This window comes from Hipposideros armiger, unplaced genomic scaffold (assembly GCF_001890085.2).
Source record: "Hipposideros armiger isolate ML-2016 unplaced genomic scaffold, ASM189008v1 scaffold_167, whole genome shotgun sequence".
In the NCBI taxonomy this organism is placed as follows: domain Eukaryota; kingdom Metazoa; phylum Chordata; class Mammalia; order Chiroptera; family Hipposideridae; genus Hipposideros; species Hipposideros armiger.
This window is the reverse complement of record NW_017731517.1, coordinates 2,278,831-2,301,158: the sequence shown is the minus strand read 5'-3', so window position 1 is coordinate 2,301,158 and position 22,328 is coordinate 2,278,831. Positions and strand designations below refer to the sequence as shown.

Here is a 22,328-nt window from a genome sequence, read left to right as displayed (position 1 = left end):
TATTTAAATAGGAATGCTGATAAGTCTATGGGTATGTTTGTATTTTCATTTATGACCTGAATTTCAAGATTATTGTGTACCTTGCAACATGACTGTAAAGTTTTTTTGGTTTTTTTTTTTCCTCTAGGAAATTCTTCTTCTGGGTATTCTGAAAATTGTTGAAAGTGATATTACTATGAGCCCTTCACAATATCTAACTTTCCCTTTACTGCATACTCCAAATTTAAGCAATGGCATTTCATCACAAAAGTGTCCTGCGATTCTCAACAGTAAAGCCATGGGATTATTGAAAAGAGCACGAGTTTCACGGAGCAAGAAAGAGGATGACAGTGACAGTTTTCCCCAGCAGTTGCTTTCCTCTTGGCACGTAGCCCCAGTCCACTTACCATTGCTGGGACAAAACTGCTGGCCACACCTGTCCGAAGGGTTCAGTGCTTCCCTGTGGTTTAATGTGGAGTGTGTCCATGATGCTGAGAGTAGCACAGAGAAACGAAAGAAGATCAAGAAAAGAAACAAAGCATTAATCTTACGGGATAGTAGTTTTGATGGAACAGGTATGATGACAGCGTTAGCTGGTACACTCAGCTTTTTCCGATGGCAGTTTGGTTGACCAGTAGGAATATAGTGATGTTATAACTTACTCTTAGTATGTTCACCTTAAATGCCTTAGTAATGGCAGGTCCTGACTTCCCAAAGCCTGAGTTGTCAGATAGCCTTGAATACTCCATTTTCTTCTGTACTTTTGCTGGGGTTGGGGGGTGGGGGAGACACCACATATACAACTGCTTTGGGGTCCACCAGCCCCATTTCCTGCCTCTTTCCTGGTCCCAGTACTGGATGAGGGTGGCTCCTGATGTCAGGAAAGGAAAGGGTGTAAACCTTGTAGCCACTTTTCCATCCCGCGGTTTCCCGGCCTCTTCTGGTCAGCTCCTTGTCATCTCCCTTCTCTTTTAGTTCAAGCTCTCCTTCTCAAGCTGGATCTTACCTCAGCGTTCCTCTCGTAGTTCCTGTCACAGAATGTTCAAATGTGTCAACCATTCTCCACAGGCTAAATAAGCTTGATTCCAGGCCTTTGGTTGCTATTGTGCTGCGTTGAAATGGCCTCTTGTCCCCCATGTGACCAGGGCAGCAAGAACCTGTTTGTTAAAAACCGGTTCTCGGTGCTGGAAGTAAAGCAGGCAGGCTAATGGTTAGGGTCTGTAGAAGGAATGAGATGACTAGATGACACAGATGTCTAGGGGTTGTGCATGTGCGGAGGTGCTGGCCCCAATAGCTCTTCACTGTACAGAGCTCACCCACCCCACTGGAGCTAGCAGGACACCACTGGTCTCCAGGGAAGCCCCCTACCACTGACCTATGGATGAAAGGAAAGCCCATCATGACACTGCCAACGCTGAACGGTGGTCAGTGTCGCCTGGTATTCACAGTCAGAGCTCTGAATCCACTTTCCACAGACACATTTCCAGGTTATTAGCATAGCATACTCATGTACTTTTATGGGGTAGCCTAGAAAGCCAATTAAAATTTTTAAATCTTAGCAGATACTTTGTAATGTTTCACGTAGTTATAGCATCTTTTGGTGAATTGAATGTTGCCACTTAAGAAATTGGTAGCTTTGAAACAACATGTATGTGATGTTATTGATGATGACACTGTGATGTACATTGAGTGCTTCTGTGTGCTCGTCACTTTGCTCAGCTCTCTCTGTACACCTTTATCTTCATAACAGTTCAGTTAGGTGAGTAACGTCCATATTTGCAGTTGGAGTTCAGCACATGACCGATTTATCAAGCTGGTAAGTGATGGAAAGGGATTTCCACCCACCTGTCACTACTGCCCTATTAACGGTTGCTTTCCCATATTTTAAGGGGAGCAATCACAGGGTAAACCGTCTCTTACAAAATGAGTAAATATACACAATGACCTGAGGCCTTGAGAAAAATTTTTTAAAAATCTTATTGTAAAAATGTATTTGAAAACATATTTTAGAAAGATGATTTTGCATAAGCATTTTAAAGAATATTTTTAAAGTTTTTACATGTAAAAATGTTGATGAGAGATGGAGGAAATATTAATTACAGTGATAATACATCCTTTGCCACTAAACCAGCTGTGTACCATTGAGGAAATTATTTAACCCGTCAGCACCTTAATTCAGTCACCCTCAAAATGGAGATGATATTTACCTCATAAGATTGTTGTGAGCATTACATAAGAAATATTTGTAATATTTCTCCTCTACAGTTCCCGGGTACACATTGGTTTTTGTTCTGGCCTTTTATTTATGAAAGTTCAGATTTGATGTGGAAACTTTTGAAAACATCGCAAGAGATGTGAGTTCTGATAGAGGGAGTATTCATTGCCTGTTGAAAAATGGCAACAAATATATATGCAGTCTAATCACTGGTGTGTTCATCTTCTCTGAAGTCTGAGCGTTTGGACATGAATTTCATATTTGGGTCCATCTTAATTCACATCCTTGACAGTAAAGCCATGCATCATGGTACTAGGCAGCATGGACGGCTGAAGGATTCAGCTCATCAGACATGTTCAGGCAGCTTTAGGTTTTAGGTGGTGAGAAAGAGAAGTCAGGATGAATGATCAGAAAGCCCAAAGCATGGACCATATACCTGAGCTTGTCTTAGAGAAACATTTTAGTGTTTCGGAAACTTAGCACTTAAATTCTAAGATCACTCATCAGGGAATCTAAAAAGGGAATATATTCAAACACTATGATATTTCTAAAAGGAATTTCAATTTGATCAATTTTTAAAAAAACAATCATGCTATTGTAATAATTCTACGATGATTTTTGTTAGTTCAAAGCCTGTGGCGATGGTGGATGCTCCTTGGGCTGGGGTCCATGATGTCACAGTGGCCCTATTCAATCGATAAAAGAAACGTGGCACAGATTGTAATAGGTCATAGCAGTGTCATCATGGTAATCTGTTTACTTCTGCCATTAGCTCTCAGTTATCATATATTTTACAACATTTAATAACTTTTAATGCATTCAATTATTATTTTCACTCCCGGTGCTCTTTTGGAGTTAACATCCAAACTTTGGAAATATTCTTGTTTGGAACAGGCCAGGTTCAGACATTCTGGGTAAATAATTTACTTCATTGAAATGAACAACCATGCTTTGTATTCTTTTAGATTTGCTTTTCCACTCAGTTTTTACCAACTGCTTTACTGATCATTCCTAACATCTTTTTATCACAGAGAATGGCAGGCCAGAAGGTGCAGAGGATGTAAATCCTGGTGAGAGACTCCTAGAAGAAGGCTGTATTCACATGATCTCATTGGGATCCAAAGCGTTGATGATTCAAGTGTGGGCTGATCCCCACACTGGCACTTTCATCTTTCGGTATTATCCTCAACTCCCAAGAGTAGATATGTATTTAAATAGTTTATGTAAGAGACATTAATGTGAAATCTGCTATTATAATAAAGATCATTACAGCAAAACAGAAAAATCTTATTAAAAAAGGAGATACATTCTAACAGTTATTAACCACCTTTGTAACAACATATTATTCCATCCAAAAATCTGTAATTAAACTCTAAAGTAGATAATGTTAACTCTCAATTAGATTTTAGGCCAAATACTTACTGAAGTCTTATCTATGGAAATATTCTATCAGGTTGCAGTGATCTGAAGATGTTGTTATTATCCGATATCTGTTTTCCATACAGATTATATATTTAATAGCCATTATCTGATGAGCTCAAGTTCCCCTTGCTATCTTGTCCTTTTTTCCTACCTCCTTTTGAAACAGGTATAGATACAAGTCTCTTATTTGTATTAAGTGAATATGAATAGTATGAGACTATTTTCATAAAATTTAAAACTAAACAAACAATATAGTATTTACGGATATATGCTTTGTAAATGTTATAAAGGTTACTGGGTACTTTATATACATTATATCCTATTCTGTCAGTAACCCCTCAAATTATGTTAGATTTCTAACACATCCTGGCATTTAGACATTTATGTGCAATATGTATTAATTTAAAAATTTTTTTCAATTACAGTTGACATACAATATTATGTTAGTTTCAGATATACAACATAGTGATCAGACCTTTATATAACTTACAAAGTGATCACCCCAATTAGTCTAGTACCCATCTGATACCATACACAGTTATTACAATATTATTAACTATATTCCCTATGCTGTACTTACATCTCCATGACTGTTTTTATAACTGGCCATTTGTACTTCTTAATCCCTTCACCTTTTTCACGGGGCCCCCCAACCCCCTTCCCACCAGGCAACCATCAAAATGTCCTCTGTAGCTATGAGTCTGTTTCTGTTTTGTTTAATCATTTATTTATTTTTTCTAGATTCCACATATATGTGAAATCATGTATTAATTTTTGTATAAACCAAATATTACATTGTAATTTTTAAAATGCAATGACTATATAAATAGTAATGATAAAATATTTTTTTACACAATGAATTCTGAAAATTATTGCCTAAAATTTTAACACTAGCAAATGAGCCTAATCTGTTTTAGTTCATGAATTGAGGTAATAATATAATAAAATAAGCAGATTATGGTATAAAACAAAGACCTTCTGACTTTTCAAGGTAGTTTAAAAATAGAACTTATCTTTAATCTCACTTAAATATCTACAGTTACACTTGTTACACGTGTGTTAAATACTGAGATCAGAAATTTCATGTTTTCAGCCTACACCTTTCCTCTCTTTGTGTAGTGTGTGCGTGGATTCAAATGATGATACGAAAGCTGTTTTACTAGCACAGGCTGAATCACAAGAGAATGTGTTCCTCCCAAGCAAATGGCAACATTTAGTCCTCACCTACTTACAGCAGCCCCAGGGGAAAAAGACTATCCGTGGGAGAATCTCCATATGGGTCTCCGGACAGAGGTACTAAACATTTTTAGTAAATACTTGTTAACCTCAGTTACAGTTTTAAGTTTAATTAGTCTGTTATAGCTTCTGAAACAGATTACAAAACACCACAGATAAAATTACTATATATTAACATAGAAACCTATGTCAGAGTTGGATATTTTCCTATTTGTGACTTCCACACAAAATTGATTTCCCACAGAAGTAATTGTTAAAAATTAGTATTTGGATTTGGGGAGCGTGCAGAAATCTGGACATTTAGACATTTATATGGAATATATAGTAGATAAAGGAACAGAAACGATAATTTGGTCCTACAAGCCCATATATTATAAAATTAATCCACAAAGAATTATTAGCTAGCTCATAAGACTAATTAAATAAGAATTTCAAAAGAAAGTAGAATGACTAGAGAAAAATATAAGCCAGTATATCAGGTGATAGATTGATAGAGTCCTAAAAACATACCAGGTGATAGATTAAGGTATAGTACTATATGATTTTTACTGACCAGGAGAATTATGGGTCAAGTTAATAACAAACATTTCTAGAATATCTTAATGTAAAATTTAACCCTGAGAGAACTACAAGGTATCTTGGATTTGTAAGGGTTGGGAAGTATTTTATTGAATGAAATTGTGTGAAGGGGGATACGGAACTGGAAACTAGTATAGCCTGGGGAAGGACCAAGCTGGCTGGAAGGAAGACTCTGAGTTGAATTATGAGAAGGAAAAGGGAATGGGCGTGGCAAGGCTTTCTGACGGGAGGCTTTGAAGTCCAAGATGAGGAGTCTCAATTTAATTGAATGGACCATAAAACATCGCATACCTAGAGCATTGCAGACCTTTTGCTAGGTGCTTTATATACACATTATCTCCCAATTCTCTCAAAAATCCCTTGAAGTAGATTATCAGATGTAACATATATACCCTTAGCACAGATTAACCTATTTTCATTCATCCATTTGTTTATCCATCACATACTTATGTGATGGATATTTATTTATGCCAAGCACATGCTATGTTATGCCTGAAGGTAGTGATAAACACGACAGCCATATTCACTGCCTTCTTGAACTCATACTAATGAGGAAGCAGACAACAATGAAATGAATATATGCACATTATGACGAATGCTGTGAAAGTAAACAGGTCCCGGGACAGAAAACATCAGTTCTGCTACTTCAGAGAGATGGATCAGGGAAGGCCTCTCTAGGAACAAAGTAGTCAAGCTGACACCTGAAGGAGGAGATGGGGGCCGCCATGAGGAGGGGAGGACGAGCGTCCAGGCGGTGGAAAGGGCCTGTGGAAACTACCGGAGAGCCAGGAGTTGAAGGCGTAGCTGCGCTGGAGGAAGGGGCTGGGGTGGCTTTAAGGTAGCCAGTCCAGTGTCTGCCACAGGGAAAAACACTTTGGAAATAAAATCAGGGGTTCTGTTTTTGTTTATTCATTAGGAAAACACATGAAAACACGTCATTGAAGCTTTCTTTCCGTATCCCAAATAAAATATTTCCTGAGACGTTCTCAGTCTTTACATCTGCCTAAGCCTGAATGGCAGCTGTAGCCAACCAGTAAATTTGTTTCCAGAACCTTTAGTTAAGTTGGCTAGGGCTGGGATGGGGCTGTGAGTACAGACCCTCTTCCTCCTGGACTCTCCTCTTCATTCCTTGAATTCTTAGCATGTGTCAGATGACCTCGTTTGGTCCTCCCACCGACACTATGAAGTAGGTATATTGTGATCTCTCTTTTACATGTGAGGCAGCTGAGACCCAGAGTGGGGTAAGTAACTTACCCAAAGTCATGCCACAAGTAAGGGGTACAGCTGAACCTGAACCTAGACTCTGCTGCAACCCCTTAATACAGTTCCTCATGTTGTGGTGACCCCCAACCATAAAATTATTTTGGTTGCTACTCTATAACTGTAATTTTGCTACTGTTATGAATTGTAATGTAAATATCTTTTTGTTTTCCGATGGTCTTAGGCGACCCCTGTGAAAGGGTTGTTTGACCCCCAAAGGGATTGTGACCCACAGGTTGAGAACCGCTGCCTTAGAGAGTGCCTATGCGCTAAAACCATAGGCTTTACTGCCCTGACAGCCTGTTTCTGAAGCAGGCCGGCTGATAGGTGCAGGATTCATGAACTATTAGATATGTTTAGAGTCACAGTTGAAATGTTCACTGTGGACAGTTCTGAAGTTAGTGAGCTTAGTGACTTGATTCACATGTCACTCTATTTTTTACCCACCCACTTATTTCTCCATGACTTTGAAGGAATTTTTTGCCACTTGGTACAAGTTAATGATTTCATCTGTTAATAGAACAATGAACAAGTGACCAAGGACAAATACATGATTTTGTTGATTTAAATTATGTGCTATCTTTATTCTTTTCTGAACTAATAGAATAATTTCTACAATAATACATTTTAAGAGGCCACTTTAATAATATATAATGGCACTGAAAAGCAACTTATTAACATATTAATTATCATTTGATGAAAAGAATACAAATCTAGTAGGAATATATGGTACATGGTAAATACTTAATATTTGTTGGAATTCATCTTGCATTGAACTTGCAATATGGTTTCTTTACCCTTAAAAACTATATTGCCATACAGCCACTAGGTGGCAGTAGTGTTTTAGTCCCGGCCATTTATTTGGTTCAAGAAAGAGCCATGTAATGGAAGTTATCTCACTCAAATGTTGTATGTCAATTATATTTCAATTAAAAGAAAAATTATCTAACATGTTTCCCTTATTAAAAAATATTGCTATTAAAATAGTTCAATTTATGTTAAATATGAAGCAGCCTTAGGGGAAAGTTTTTAAATAAATATATTCCAAAGTAGAATTTCTCATTAAGAGCTAACAATGTTAGCTTATTCTAAGTGTTTACCTTATTCACAGACTTTGCCTGTACAAGTTACCTTCATTATGGAGTTTAAAACATTCCTAAAATAGGGGTAGAGCTTGGCACTCTGCAGTTTCAACTAGATGATGACGTTCTCTTGTCATGTGTGTTTCTCTGTGAGAAAGCATTAGTTTTACCTTTTCCTGTAAATATTCCTGTAAAAACAAGAGATTAGCCAAAAGCTCTGCAATGAATTAGCATTGAAAAAACAAAATTCAAAAAAAAAAACATTGAAATTTCAGTCCTAGTCAGAGCAAAACCTGGCGAAATGATATTTTTTTCTCATTAGTCTCTGAAAGCCTTATGGAGGACGAGAGATTTTAGGAATTGTTTACCAAGATGGCAGACATCTTGGTAAAATTAGGGGGAGGTGGTTGGGTTGTAGCTGTAAACCAGGAAGGCACATTTGCAGAAGTCAAATGGCAAAGAAAACCTGCTGCAAATGTGGGGTCACACTTCCCATGGCCTGGTATAGGGTCATCGGGCATCCCTGTTCTGCTCCCCAATTTCTGGGGCTTGTGGACCATCAGCACCCTGGACTGAGACAACAGAATCAATTCTCTTTCTTCCCATCAGCAACTATTTGAAACCGAACCAAGAAAATTGTTTAAGAATTTCCATTATTAAACATTCATTCTTTTTAAATACTTAGTACTGAGTCCTCACTGAAGTAATTGATTTAACTTTGTTTTTAATGTAGGAAACTTGATGTTACTTTGGATTTTATTCCTCCGAGAAAAACAAGTTTGTCATCTGATATCAATAAAACATTTTGCATGATCGGCCATTGTTTATCATCCCAAGAAGAGTTTTTGCAATTGGCTGGAAAATGGGACCTGGGAAATTTACTCCTCTTCAATGGTATATTTTTCCCCTTCAAAGCATTTCCAAATTTTTCTTTCAGTTAACAAATATTAATTAAGTAAATTATCCTGGGTAAAATATTAATCCCTGTTTCTTTACTTGTACTTAATAAATACTGTATTTCCTAGATTCCAAGATGATGTTTAAAATATTTTAACATCTTTATAATCTAGATGTTTCTTACAATTGATAAATACATTTAATGTAGAGGTGTACATCCATCCCTCATCTCCCCCCCAAAAAAGAGGTGCTTATTAAATCAACTTTATTTTGTAATCATGGAAAATGCAGTATTATGACAGGTAAACTTAGAATGGTTGTCTCTTTTATTTATAATTTTAGTATGTTCTATAAAAATACCAAAATTTAGAGAAAAAAAGAAATATATAATTTAAAAATACATCAGTACACCTGGCACATAATAGCATTCAGACAGTAATTATTGAATAGATAGATGGATGGATGGAAGGAATAAAGATATCAATTCACATTTCATGTTAAAAAGGAATTTACTGAGGTATAGTTTCCATTTATTAAAAAAAAAAGCTTTTCTGGCTTAAGGAGCAAATAGAAATTTAATGATTTTATTTTATCAAGAGCTTCACAGTAAACTTTATATATATTAATTCACCTTCCATACACAGTTGGCAGGTTATTTGCTCATTACACCAATTTGGAAACTGAGGCTTTATCAATTTTATAAGATACAGTGAACACAAAAAGAATCTGGCATAAAGAAATTCTTGGTTTCTTGCTTTTTGTGGAAAATTCTGGGATGCTTTAAATAAATACTTTTATTTTTCTGCTATCCAGGAGCTAAGATTGGTTCACAGGAGGCCTTCTGTCTATATGCTTGTGGACCCAACTATACATCTATAATGCCATGTAAATATGGCAAGCCTATGACTGACTACTCCAAATATATTAATAAAGAAATCCTGCAATGTGAACAAATCAGAGAACTTTTTATGACCAAGAAAGATGTGGATGTTGGTCTCTTAATTGTAAGTTTTCATTTTATGAGTTTTAACTTTATAGTAACTTTACATATGTATGCTTATTCAGTGTATAATTAGCTATAAATTAGGTTTCTAATGTTTGTGGTTTTTGTTTCTCAGCATTTTTCCCCTTAGAATATAGTTTTTTTCTAGAAAAAAATTGAAGTACTTTTACTTCCTCAGAATTTGTTTTCAAGTTTCAAATTTGTGTCTCTATTTCCTTGAAACCATATTTCTTTACTAAGTATTAGTTTCATTTAGTTTATACCTATTAATCATTTAAGACAAATGTTTATGATATAGTGAAAACATAACACATTAGCCTAAAATATATTGTTCATTGTATTTTCTTTCCATACTTAATAAATGTGAATTTTTATTTATAATATTAGTTTTACTTACATATATTCAGATTTTAGAATATTTATTCTTTAATATCAGTAACAACAGGAATTTTTTTGCTTTTAAAATATTGTTAATTCTGTTTCTGTGAGACTCAGATTGCTTTTTTTTTTAGCTGAGCCATCCTGACACCTGTTGGCAGCTCAGTGGCAACTCAGCTCAGGCCGGGCATCAAACTGCTGTTGCTCAGAGCTCGCACTCTTGCGCGAGCTCTTAAACAACCTTGCCACTTGGCCGGCCCTTCATATTGCTTTTTATATATTATTCTAATATTTTGTTCTACTAATGTACAGTTTAGGGACTTGTGAAGGACATTTTTCATTACAGCAGCTAGAAAACTGAGCCTTCATAGTCTTAGAAGATCTACTAAAAACTGGTAGATCTGGCCATGAAACTGTTCCTCCTCCTCTTATGAGAGGTATAATTATAAGTCAGAGAGATTTCTTACTGAAGGAGAATACTGTTTTGGAATGTGTTTTGTTGTTGTTAATGAGGTGTACATTTTACAATCAAAATAAATTATATTTTAAAGCTGTAACCAAAGTAAAGAAGAAATTCTAGTATAGATACTTATCTAGTATAGATAATACATAAATAAGTCATAAGTGGTATTAAATATATATATATATATATATATATAGTAAAATAGATGTAGAGTAGATATCGATAGAATTCTAAAGATATGATAAGAGGCATACATTTTTTATCCTCCCTAAGGAGTAGTTAAAAGTGGGGGTTTGGGATTTTAGCTGCCCACTACTACTGAGTGAGGGCCATGGGCACTAAATGTTCTGCATAGGCAGCGTCATACAACAAAGAATGGTCCCACTATTGAGAAAATAGGCTTTAGAGGGCTGGCCGAGTGGCTCAATTGGTTAAGAGCTCGCTGAAGAGTGCGAGCTCTGAGCAACAGGGTCGCCGGTTCAATTCCAGGCCTGAGCTGAGCTGCTGCTGAGCTGCCAACAGGTGGCAGGATGGCTCAGCTAAAAAAAAAAAATAGAGAAAATAGGCTTTAGAGAAACGGTTCTCAAACCCGAATGTGCATCCGTCACCCAGAGGACTTCAGAAATGGATTGCTGGGCCGGAGTTTCAGATTCAGTAGGTCTGAAGTGTGCCCACGAATTTGCCTTTTTAACAATTTCCCAGGTGATGCCAATACTGCTAGTTGGGGATCACACATTGAGAATCTCTGCTTTGGGGAGACCAAGGAGCTCACACAAGTGTTGTTTAAATAATAATTTTAACTCTCTAGTTTTTTGGTTAATCCATTTGTTTTCACACACCAAAAAAAATGTCCCTAATCTTTTTATTTGGCCTGAAAAAAATATATGTTATATAAGTTATAAAATTCAACATAAATTATTCCCAATTAAAATTCTATGGGCTTTATGTGAAAATTCTGTTTAGAAAGCAAGTTTTTTTTGCCTGATTTAGTAATTCGGAGCTATGAGGTCATGAGTGGGCAGTCAGGCTGAGGTAGTGCCCTTGTTGTTGTTCCAGGTAGATGGGCATTTTGTCAGGTTTCTGATGAAAACTACAGAGGTTTAAAAGTTTGTTTTACCAGCATAATCATTTACAACAGACATCGTAGTCAGTTTACTTGGTATGCAGATCTGCCTGATGGTGTCTGAGGAAACTGTCCTCAAATCACAGTGGGTTGAAAATGACCAAAGACCAAGGTCCCACCATCTTCTGTGAGAAGATACTGAAAGTTCAGCATCTGATTTCCTGCAGCGGCTGCCACTAGGAGCACCTCAAAGTGCATTCCACATTTTAAATGTACCATAATTTTCAAGTACAGTCATCTACTCTTATCCATGGTTTCATTTTCCGCAGTTCAGTTACCCATGGTCAGTTTTGGTCAGTCCAAAAATATTAAATGGAAAATTCCACAGATAAACAATTTATAAGTTTTAAATTGTGCAGCATTCTGAGTAGTTTGATGAAACCCCACGCAGTTTTATTCCATCCCGCCTGGGCTGTGAATCATCCCTGTGTCCAGTGTCTCCATGCCCCGACGCTCCCCAGCATTAGTCACTCAGTAGCCACCTAGGTGATCAGATCTACCTTTGCGATATCGCAGTGCTTGTGTTCAGTCACCCTGATTTTACTTAATAATGGCCCCAAAGCCATTCGCATAACTTTCATTACAGTATGTTGTTACAATTGTTACAAATATTTTATTTGTTGTTAATTAAACTTTATCATAGGTATGTATGTATAGGGCAAAACAGTATATACAGATTTTGGAACAATCCTTGGTTTCAGGCATCCTTGGGGTCTTGGAATGTGTACCCCGCAGATATGGAGGGACGACTGTAGTTATTAGAAGCTTGACAAGGAGGCAGAAGCTGATCGAAACTACCCTCTGCATGGGAGAAATATTGAAAGTTCTTTTGATTTTACTTAGGTGTGCTGATAGTCTTGGAACTTTTTTTTTTTTTTAAGATTTTTATTGGGGAATTGGGGGAAGGGGAACAGACAAGTTGCTGTCGTTTTGTTCTTCAGTCTAGTCGTGGAGGATGTTGCTTCACTGGCCCAAGTCGGCACCATCATTGCGCTCTTCCCGGGCAAGGAAGATCAGTCGCCGGCTTCTGGACGGCCACTCACAGCGGCTGCTGGCTACACACGGTAGCCCATGGCAACCCACTGTAGCAGGGGCTGCAGCCTACGCCATCACCAATGACTCACGGGCAGCCGGCTCCAGGTTGAGCTGTTGTTCAGCATCTTAGCTGTGGAGGGCAGTGTCACTGGCCCTCATATGTGGGATCCAAACCGGGGCCCTCTGGCGTCCCAAGCCAGCTCTCAATCAGTGCACTACTCAGCCGGCCCCTTGGAGTTTTCTTAATAGAAAAAAAAAAGACCTGGTTTAGAGTCACTTTAAATGAGTAGCCAGCCCATGAACAAATTCAAAGCCAAAATTTTGAATACATTGATCAAGAGTTCCTGTGTCATAGGGTTGTAAAGACTGTTTAATATTTATGTGCATAGAACAAATGCCTGGTATGTCACGGGTGTGGTATAAGAGTTAGCTGTTGTTAGTAGTAAGAGTAAGTATAATTTGTGTTTATTCTCAAGTGATCAAAGCTGGAGGCTGTCAGCCTTAACCTGGTTTATACTGTTGATCACTGCTGAATGAAACCGATCTTTTCCTTTTGGGGAGCCACCTTGCTTCTCATATTTATCTTGTTTAATGTAGTGTCTGTCCTTTTTAAAACAAAGAAAAAGATCTGTTGGGTATATTTTTACTTTGGAATATTTCTTTTGAAGCGTGTTTAGTTACTGAAGGAAAATATTTGTGTTTCAGGAAAGTCTTTCGGTCGTTTATACAGTGTCCTGTCCTGCTCAGTACACCATCTATGAGCCAGTTATTAGACTAAAAGGCCAAGTGAAAACCCAACTCTCTCAAAGACCCTTCAGCTCCAAGGAAGTTCAGAGCACTGTATTGGAACCTCATCATCTAAAGAACCTCCGACCTGCTGAATGTAAAACGATTCAAGGCATTCTGCACGAGATTGGGGGGACTGGGATATTTGTTTTTCTTTTTGCCAGGGTAAGAATCATGGGTTATAGTTTTATCTAAAGAGAAATGTTTTTATTATTGATAAATTTTAGGGTTTCTTTTTTATTATAAAACAAAGCTGTATACATCAACTATATTAAACTTTTAAGATGAAAAAAAATCATCTATTGTTTAGGGTGTCATCAAGCTTTCTGCCACAGATGGTTATAGTTTCTTTTCATTTGTGAAGATTTTAGAAGTTTTCTATTATCCAGTCATGGAATTAGAACAATTGAATGTTAAATTATAAGATTAAAATTGCCGGAGGAAAAAAAATGCATGCTGTAGTGATAATATGGGAGAAATGTATTATTTAAAATGAGGTTTGTGAAACTTGTGTTTCCCTTGAAGCTTCTAGATGTATGGAAAAACACAAGGGTCAACAAATGAGTACAAAAAATAATTTAATTTATTGGGGTTTGAAGTTTTTTTAAAGCAGAGAAATATTGAGTTGTCGGAAAAGTAATGACGTATTTTTTCTATGTTTTTCGTTGCAAAAATGCGTCATGACTTTTCCGACAACCCAATATAAAAAGGTTAACTCATGCTGTGAGCACTATATTAAAATAAATTGTTTAATGTTCTGTTCTGTTTAGTCACTGAGGGCAGGGGACAGTATGTTTCCTGACATAGTTAGGCAATCAATACTGACTGTTTCAGGAATAGCTGAGATCCAAAATAGGGGCTACAAGTGCTCTCACTTCAGTACAAACCATCTCTGCTTGCTGGCGTCTGTGCCGTTCCACTAACGCAGCCCTGGTTATCTCTCATCTTCAGAACTGTATCCCTACGTATAACTTCCACAGCATTATCGGATTTTTAGTCTCCCTGCCTGGCTTTCTTGCTTTAATGTAACCATTTTTGCCTAATTTTCCAATAAGGGACATATCAGTGTTTGTATTGTTACTATGTATATGTTGTTGTATTGTTACTATTCCTATAAATATTTTGTTAGCATTTGGCTCATCCTACTACAAGCTGCCTTTTCTTTCTCTTCCTTTTTCGAAACTTTTTTTTTTTTGCATTGAGTAATTGAATAGATTTTAGTGGTTTAAAACGAAAAGTTCTTTGTTTAACTCCTGATCGACATTTTGTGATGTACTTTTATAGCTTTGTATAATTTCAAGGCATATACCCTTAGTTTTTCTTCTTTCATCAAGTTATATTGAATAAAAATTTGTTATGATTACTGCTACACAGTGACTAGAGCCTAGAGAAGATGGCTAATTTTTTTAATCTTACATATGTTTAAGACTTTTAAAGTATGCTTTCACATTTAAAACCTAGAAACCCTGTTCAGCATCCTTCCTCCTCCCCATAAAAATAAAGTCAGTCTCCTTAAAGTCCTCGAAATGCATAGCCCAGCTTCTCAGCCTAATCACCATCCAGCCAAATGGGCAAAATGCAGCCTCCTAGATGAACCATGAACTTCAGTTTTAGACCTTTACACTTCCCCTGTCTCCTGCCCCAGCTATCTGCCTATCCCTTCTTCTAGGATTTTGCTCTTTCCAGGCCATCTTCTCCCTGCGCAGGCTCCTGACCTGACGAGTGGGGTCAGAAGTAGTTTCTGTGCCCCCAGTGGGGGCATTCATATTGCCTGTTATTCTTCTTTGCCTTTTATCATGATAATAAGGTGTGTGTTTCTTATATACAGTAGTTCTGAGAAAGTGCAATCAGTATGAGGCACATTCCGTGATTTTTGTACATACTCATACATCTCTCTTCTGACTAGACGGTAGGCCCACTGGGCACAAGTGTCATGCCTCCTATTCCTTTTTATCTCTCACAGCACGAATACAGAGCCTGTTTGTTCATTGACTCAGCATCAAACATTTGAGGCATTTTGCCAACATTTCAGATCACTAGTAAAATGCTACTGACTTCTAAGGTTGTTAATGTTATTTTAGTTAATTTATAGTATAGTATACTTAAGGGATTACAGAGCATGGAATTTATGTCTCCTAGTTTTGTTTATTTATAATTCTTAAATTACAAATAAAGTGTGAGCAATAAAAAAATAAATTTTCAAATGAAACTGATGGGTTGATATTACATAATGGTAGATAATCACATGTTAAATTTGTATTCTCAAGAAATTAGAAAAATATATCCACTTTTTTCAGGTTGTGGAACTCAGTAGCTGTGAAGAAACTCAAGCATTAGCACTGAGAGTTATACTCTCGTTAATTAAATACAATCAACAGAGAATACATGAACTAGAAAATTGTAATGGGCTTTCCATGATTCATCAGGTGTTGATCAAACAAAAATGCACTGTTGGCTTTCACATTTTGAAGGTATGTCCTCATAACATTTATTCTCATAATTTCATATACAGTGATACTTCTTTCTTAAAGTCTTCCAGTAGTAGAATTTATGTTTTAGTTCTTCCTGAAGAAAATGAAGGAATCTCAGTAGTGTAAATTTAATCAAACTAAGGTACTCTCCTGGTTTTTTTAGTTTCATCATTTAAATAATTACATTTTTATTTTCTTCAAAGCATTTTAGAAGAGTAAGAGAAAAAAATAAACTCATAGAATTTGGGTCTAGATGAGCCCAGAGATGTCTCCTAGGCTGGCCCCTCACCCGGGAGATGTTGGAATTGAGACCCTCAGAGGCACTGTTGTTAAGGGAGAGAACCTAGTGCTCTGCTATTTCCATGCGGTCATGCTGCTATAGAGTTAGTTTTTTAAAGACATATTAGTTTTTATTCCAATCCAGCTGTCATTATATACTTCAATACCTTTCTGGCTAAAGGCAGTTGGTAACATTGTGAAAGTCTTTCTCTTAGGTACCGGTACTGAGGCAAAAACGATGCCTCTATCTGGGTGCCTCCACTGCCCCACTCTTTATACTATCGAAGTCCACACATTTGTGGCACGAGTCCTAACCACTTTTAGGGGGAAAGTTGTAAAGCCTAAGGGATCCATTGAATTTAAAAAAATAAAAATAGAATGTGGTTTAATTTACCCCACGCTGTAAACTGAGTAATCATGTACAAACATTTGAAAGTTTGTGTTTTTCTAATTATTTGAATTGTTAGCAAAACACATTAAAGATCCTTTGTGAAATTTTGACTTACTCACCAGTTTTCCTTTGAATTTAATGTTATGGTTGCTAAGATTGAAAGTTTAATGTTTCTGTTGAATTTTGGGATTAATCATTTATTAATGCACCTTGTGTTAATGCTAATTTTCCGTAGACCCTTCTTGAAGGTTGCTGTGGTGAAGATATTCTTCTTATCAATGAGAATGGAGAGTTTCAGTTGGATGTAGAGTCTAATGCCATTATCCAAGATATTAAGCTGCTCGAGGAGCTATTGCTTGACTGGAAGATATGGAATAAAGCAGAGGCACGTACTTTTTTTTTTTTAATGGTAACAAAAACACATGATACAAATTTAGCCTCTTAACAATTTTGAAGCATATGGGACAGTTGTACCTATATACACTTTGTTATACAACAGAACTCTGAACTTTTCATCTTGCTTGACTAAAACTTCCCCCATTGAACAACTCCCCGTCTCCCCTCCCCCAGGCCCTGGCACCCACCATTCTACTTTCTGTTTCTGTGAGTTTGATTACTTTAGATATCTCATATAAATAGAGTCATTCAATATCTGTCTTTTTGTGATTGGCATGTCTCACTTAGCATTATGTCCTCAGGGCTCATCGTTGTTGCAGCATATGACAAGATTGCTTTCTTTTTTAAGACTGAGTAAAGACTTTTATGTATAGACCACATTTTCTTTATCCATTAATCTGTCAATGGACTTTTAGTTTGCTTCCACTTCTTGGATACTGTGAATAATGCTGCAGTGAACATGGAAATCCAAATGTCTCTTCAAGATCCTGTTTTCAATTATTTAGAATACAAATTCCCAGAAATAGGATTTCTTAATCATGTAGTGGTTCTATTTTTTTTTTTTTTTTTTTTAGTGATCTCCATACTATTTACTGTAAGAGCGGCACCATTTTATAATCGTACCAACAGTGTGCAGGGGTTCCAGTTTCTCCACATCCTGGCTAACAATTGCAGTTTTCTTTTGATAGTGGCCATTCTATTGGTTGTGAGGTTATGTCTCATTGTGGTTTTGACTTGCATTTCCCTGATGATGAGTGATGATGGGCATCTTTTCATGTACCTGTTGGCCATTTGTATATCTTCTTTGTAGAAACGTCCATTCAAGTCCTTTGCCCATTTTTTTAATTGGATTATTGGATTTTTTTATTATTGAGTTCTAGGAGTTCTTTATATTTTCTGGATATTAATTCATTATCTGATACATAGTTTGCAAATATTTTCTCCCATTCCCTGTTGGTTGTTTCCTTTGCTGCACACAGAGGCATGTACTTTTAAATAATCATCTAATCATTCATCTGGAGAACAGAACAAATTTACTACTTCAGTATAATGTTAATTATAAATGGAAATTTGGAGATTATTTTCTGTGCAAGGTTTTGAGCAGCCATGAGTAATGCTGAACTGTCGGGTCAGAATCAGAACCTGGGCTGGCTGGGGATAGCTAGAGAACATGGGGCTCATTTGAATGAATTGGAGACTTGGGCATTTATCCTAAACTCTAAAAGAGAACCCTGCTAAGAATCTGGGAAGTCAGGTATAGAAGAGGGAAATGGACACACTTCTGAGTAGGGGAGCCAGGTAGCCCAGGAGGCAGGGAGCTCTTATCAGGGTACACTGGGCAAGGCTGTGCAGTCTTCCTCCTCATAGGCATGAGCTGAGGAGCATGGTTCGATCTTAGATCTGGGCACAGCATCTAAACACTGGATGGGTGGGCTGGTCTGCACAAGGACCCAGCCAGGGAATGAATATAGGGCCGTTTCCTTTCTGCCCTGGTTTTAAACAGTCTTCATAGCACAGGTTCATTCAGGCTGCTTAGTTCTAGTGTAGACTGTACATTGTCTAGAGTTATTTAGACTATAAAAACATTATCATCAAATACAATTAAAGGCCAATTCAAAGTGAATCCATACCTTTAGAATTAAAAAAAAAAATGGTTATTCCCAAATTTGACCATAGCCCCCACAAAATTTACTCGTTATCAATAATGACTTGTGAATCCAAAAGAAATTTTTCTAATCATTAATAAAAATAAATTTTGACCAAACATGCTAGAGGAAAGACGGAATTAGTTTTCCATTCTTTCTTTAGAAAATTATATTACAAAATTACTGTTATATGAGGAGGCAAATACTATGCAGCCACAGCACATGGGGAAAGTATTATGGAGTTGTGTCAAGCAGCTAACCTCATTGTTGCTTTTTTGGATTTTATGGTATTTGTCAGTTTTTAAAAATTTGTAATTTGTTGTGACTTCTTTTCTCATTCTGAATAAATACTTTCAGAATAAAAAAAGAACTATATATATGTGTGCATAAAAATATGTGCAGTGTTGCAAGGAGAGAAAGCAAATGAACATAGCGATAGCGTGTGTAACAAACTGGATCAAAGGCAGTATAACTATAGACATACACTAAAGAATCAGTAGATTGGAAGATCATACCTAATAAATGTTAGACGATTGTTGTAATGTCTCAAAGGAGGATGCTAATTTGTGGTTGTTTGATTTAAAAAAGACATTTTTTATTGAATTCAAAAGTGATACAAATACTTCTATGGTTTGCTTTCCTAATTATTTTTCAATTGAGTTTGTTTTTGTTGTGGGTGTTTGTTTGCTTTGGCACTATTCTAGTTTATATTATTTTTCAGACCTGAATCAAGTTTTCATACTTGGTCTGCCTTGTCCAGTTTTCCTATGCAATTTTTTTAGGGCATCTTGGCCCAATCTTGTGAAGAGAAAGGCTGTGGTTAGAATAGTGTGATAAAATTGTCAATTCCTTGACCTTTTTATTGTCCATCAACATCAGATAATGGCAGCAGGAAGAGAAAGACCTGCGGCCCAAGCCAGTTAATTTTGCTGTTTGTTGACAGCTTTGTTGAAAGATCGCTTGGGGTAATAAAATGAAGATTATCTTTCAATATTAATTATCTATATAAGATTCCTTTTTCTTTATTATTATGGGCAATTTAAGATCGATTCAGTATGGAAGAAGCATTTTTAAGGTACATTAAAAATGTGCTAACTACTGTTTGAAGATGCACCGTTTGTAATTGTGCAGAAAATTCTATTATTTGGGCTTAAAAGTAAACTAATCCAAAAATGCAGAACTTGCGTATTGTCAGTGACTTTCAATTTCGTACTATTTGTTCTAAAATTATTTGATTAAATTCTGTCTACACAAATTAGCATTGGAGTCTATACATTTTTAATAATGAATGCTATTTGAAGATAAATTACTTGTCAACTATTATACTGATAAGTTGTCTTGCTCTGTATTGAATAAATCTCAAGATAATTCACGTTCAGAAATATTACATATCATTTAATGCCACGGAAAGGTTAATGTACTAAAGCACCTAATGCAATATTGCATTTAATATAAGTATTTAGAAAATGAAATATTGACCAAAAAAATAGTCTGGGAATAAATTTTAAGATTTCCTTTTCAGACAGAATTAATCTTTGACTCTGAATATATGCACAATGTTAAACTGATATACTGCGTGGCTTCAAAAAAGCATGTGGCATGTTTTTCATTAACTTTGTGCTAATTTGTGTGCATGTTTATCTCTTCAGCAAGGTGTTTGGGAAACTCTGCTGGCGGCTCTGGAGGTGCTCATCCGAGCCGATCACCACCAGCAGATGCTGAATATCAAGCAGTTACTGAAAGCGCGAGTGGTTCATCACTTTCTGCTGACTTGTCAGGTTTTGCAGGTACTTTGCATGTAGCGTTACTTTTGGAGATATTTTCTGCAGTTACTTCTGTTTCATAACTCAGTACTGTGGACTCAGATTTTTGTGAGACTTCCAACGAAATTTTTCTCTTTTCCATCTTTCCTACTCTCCCATATCCCTTCTTTAACAAATAGCATAGGAGCTTTTCAACCCCTGCCTCTTAGAGCTTGATCTTCACACTGTCGTTGTTCCTAATTCAATTACAAAAGAACAACAACTGTGAATTTCTGAGATGTTTTTTCTTTCTGTTGGGATATAATAATAATTTTGTTATCTTTTGAACATCAACAGTAGTGAAATTTTGGTTTGTTCCAAGCTTTGCATGGTGGCAGTATTGTAGCCAATGAGGTTTATCTGAGGCACGATCATTGCTAACTAAAACTTGTTTCCACTGTCCTTGAATAACAAATAAAAGTATGTATTGTTTTAATAAGTATGTATTGGCTGAAGATCTATTATGAGTGCTAGAATTAGCATATTGAAAATAGATCGAAAATATTATGTTGAAAAGTGGCACTGACTTCACTGGTTGCATTGTAGTGTCCATGCTGTGGTCTGGCTTCTAGTTAAATTTTTTTCTTTGCCTTCACAGATGTCCTTTTATCTGTTTGTTTGGTGTATTGGGCTGTCTCAAGTTTGTCTGTCTGTCTGTTCAATGTCTGAGCCTCTGTTAGAACTCTGTCAGGTCAGATGAGTATGATGTTCCACGGCATCAGTAATACTTGATGTTTTTAATGCCTGTTTCAGTGGCAGTAGTGACTTCTCATTGTACTCGGCATAAAATCCAAAAGCTATGACAATATCTATAAGGCTTGTGTGATCTGCTGCCACTCCAGCCTCATCTTATGCCATTGCAGCCCGCACCGTCCACCCCCCCACACACACACACATACACACGCACTTTCTCTTCCTTCAGCAGTGACCCTTGAGCCACCTCAGGGCACATGATATTCCTTCTGACTGAGAGTAAGCCGTTATCTATCCATTCCTTCCATCTGGCCAGCTCCTGCTTACCCTTCCTGCCTCAACTTTAAATGTGCGTCCTGAGAGAAGCCCTCGCTGCCCTTTTCATTTCAGTCAACGCTTTCCCCTTTCTACGCTTGTTCTCACTCCACACATATCCCGTTTGTTAGTTTTGTCATTTATGACATTATAGTTTATTTCCCGCTGCAAACCTCCGGAGGATAGGGATAATATTTTTGTTGATCCCACTGTAACCCCAGTACCTGTCACAGACAGGCACCCACCCAATAAATATTGTTAAATGAATGAATTATAAAAAAGCAAAACCAAAAACATTTGTTGCCTTTCTTGGCCCCTGTGATAAATTGGACCATTGTCTTCAAGAATACAATAAAATGCTCTCAGGCCTCTTACTGAATATTTTATGTATCATTTCTGCATCAGTTTTGCGTGTCCATTTTGAAACTTGTTGGCCAATTTTCAGTGAGTTCATGTGACAGTGTGAAGTTCTTATTCAGTCTGTTCATGTCAGAAAAGTAACATGTCAGAAAAGTAAAATTTGGAGATTTTAATATATATTCTCACTTCCATATTATTTCTAAAAGTGCTAGAAAAAAATCCAGATACTAATTCCCTTTCCTGAAAAATATATTTTCTCACCCTTTTTCATTTAAAGAGTCTGTTTATCAAATTAATAGTTATTTATTAAGAATAGCTTTATATTAGGTATTATGGGACGTATATAAAGAAATAAACTTTGTTGTTACCTTTAAGGTATCTCACAGTATTTAAGGAAAATTAATAAATCGGTAGTATATTGGATGTGAGGTAGTCTTATTAGTTCATGAGTACAGCATAAAGAACCTGAACTTGGGTGATAAAAATGGGAGGATAAAAGTAGGGAGCAAATATGAAG

The 22,328-nt window shown here is 36.6% G+C and overlaps 1 protein-coding gene across 1 annotated transcript in view; it reads left to right on the top strand.

The window, feature by feature from the left end:
* The window catches only part of LYST (lysosomal trafficking regulator), a 165,442-nt gene that overhangs the window by 40,235 nt on the left and 102,879 nt on the right, over nt 1-22,328 (top strand). Inside the window, exons 11-19 of the mRNA XM_019651799.1 lie at nt 128-554; nt 3,226-3,370; nt 4,736-4,909; nt 8,507-8,667; nt 9,484-9,674; nt 13,378-13,623; nt 15,756-15,929; nt 16,835-16,984; nt 20,291-20,428. Of these exons, the coding sequence (XP_019507344.1) occupies nt 128-554; nt 3,226-3,370; nt 4,736-4,909; nt 8,507-8,667; nt 9,484-9,674; nt 13,378-13,623; nt 15,756-15,929; nt 16,835-16,984; nt 20,291-20,428 (1,806 nt within the window). The remainder of the gene's footprint in view (nt 1-127; nt 555-3,225; nt 3,371-4,735; nt 4,910-8,506; nt 8,668-9,483; nt 9,675-13,377; nt 13,624-15,755; nt 15,930-16,834; nt 16,985-20,290; nt 20,429-22,328) is intronic.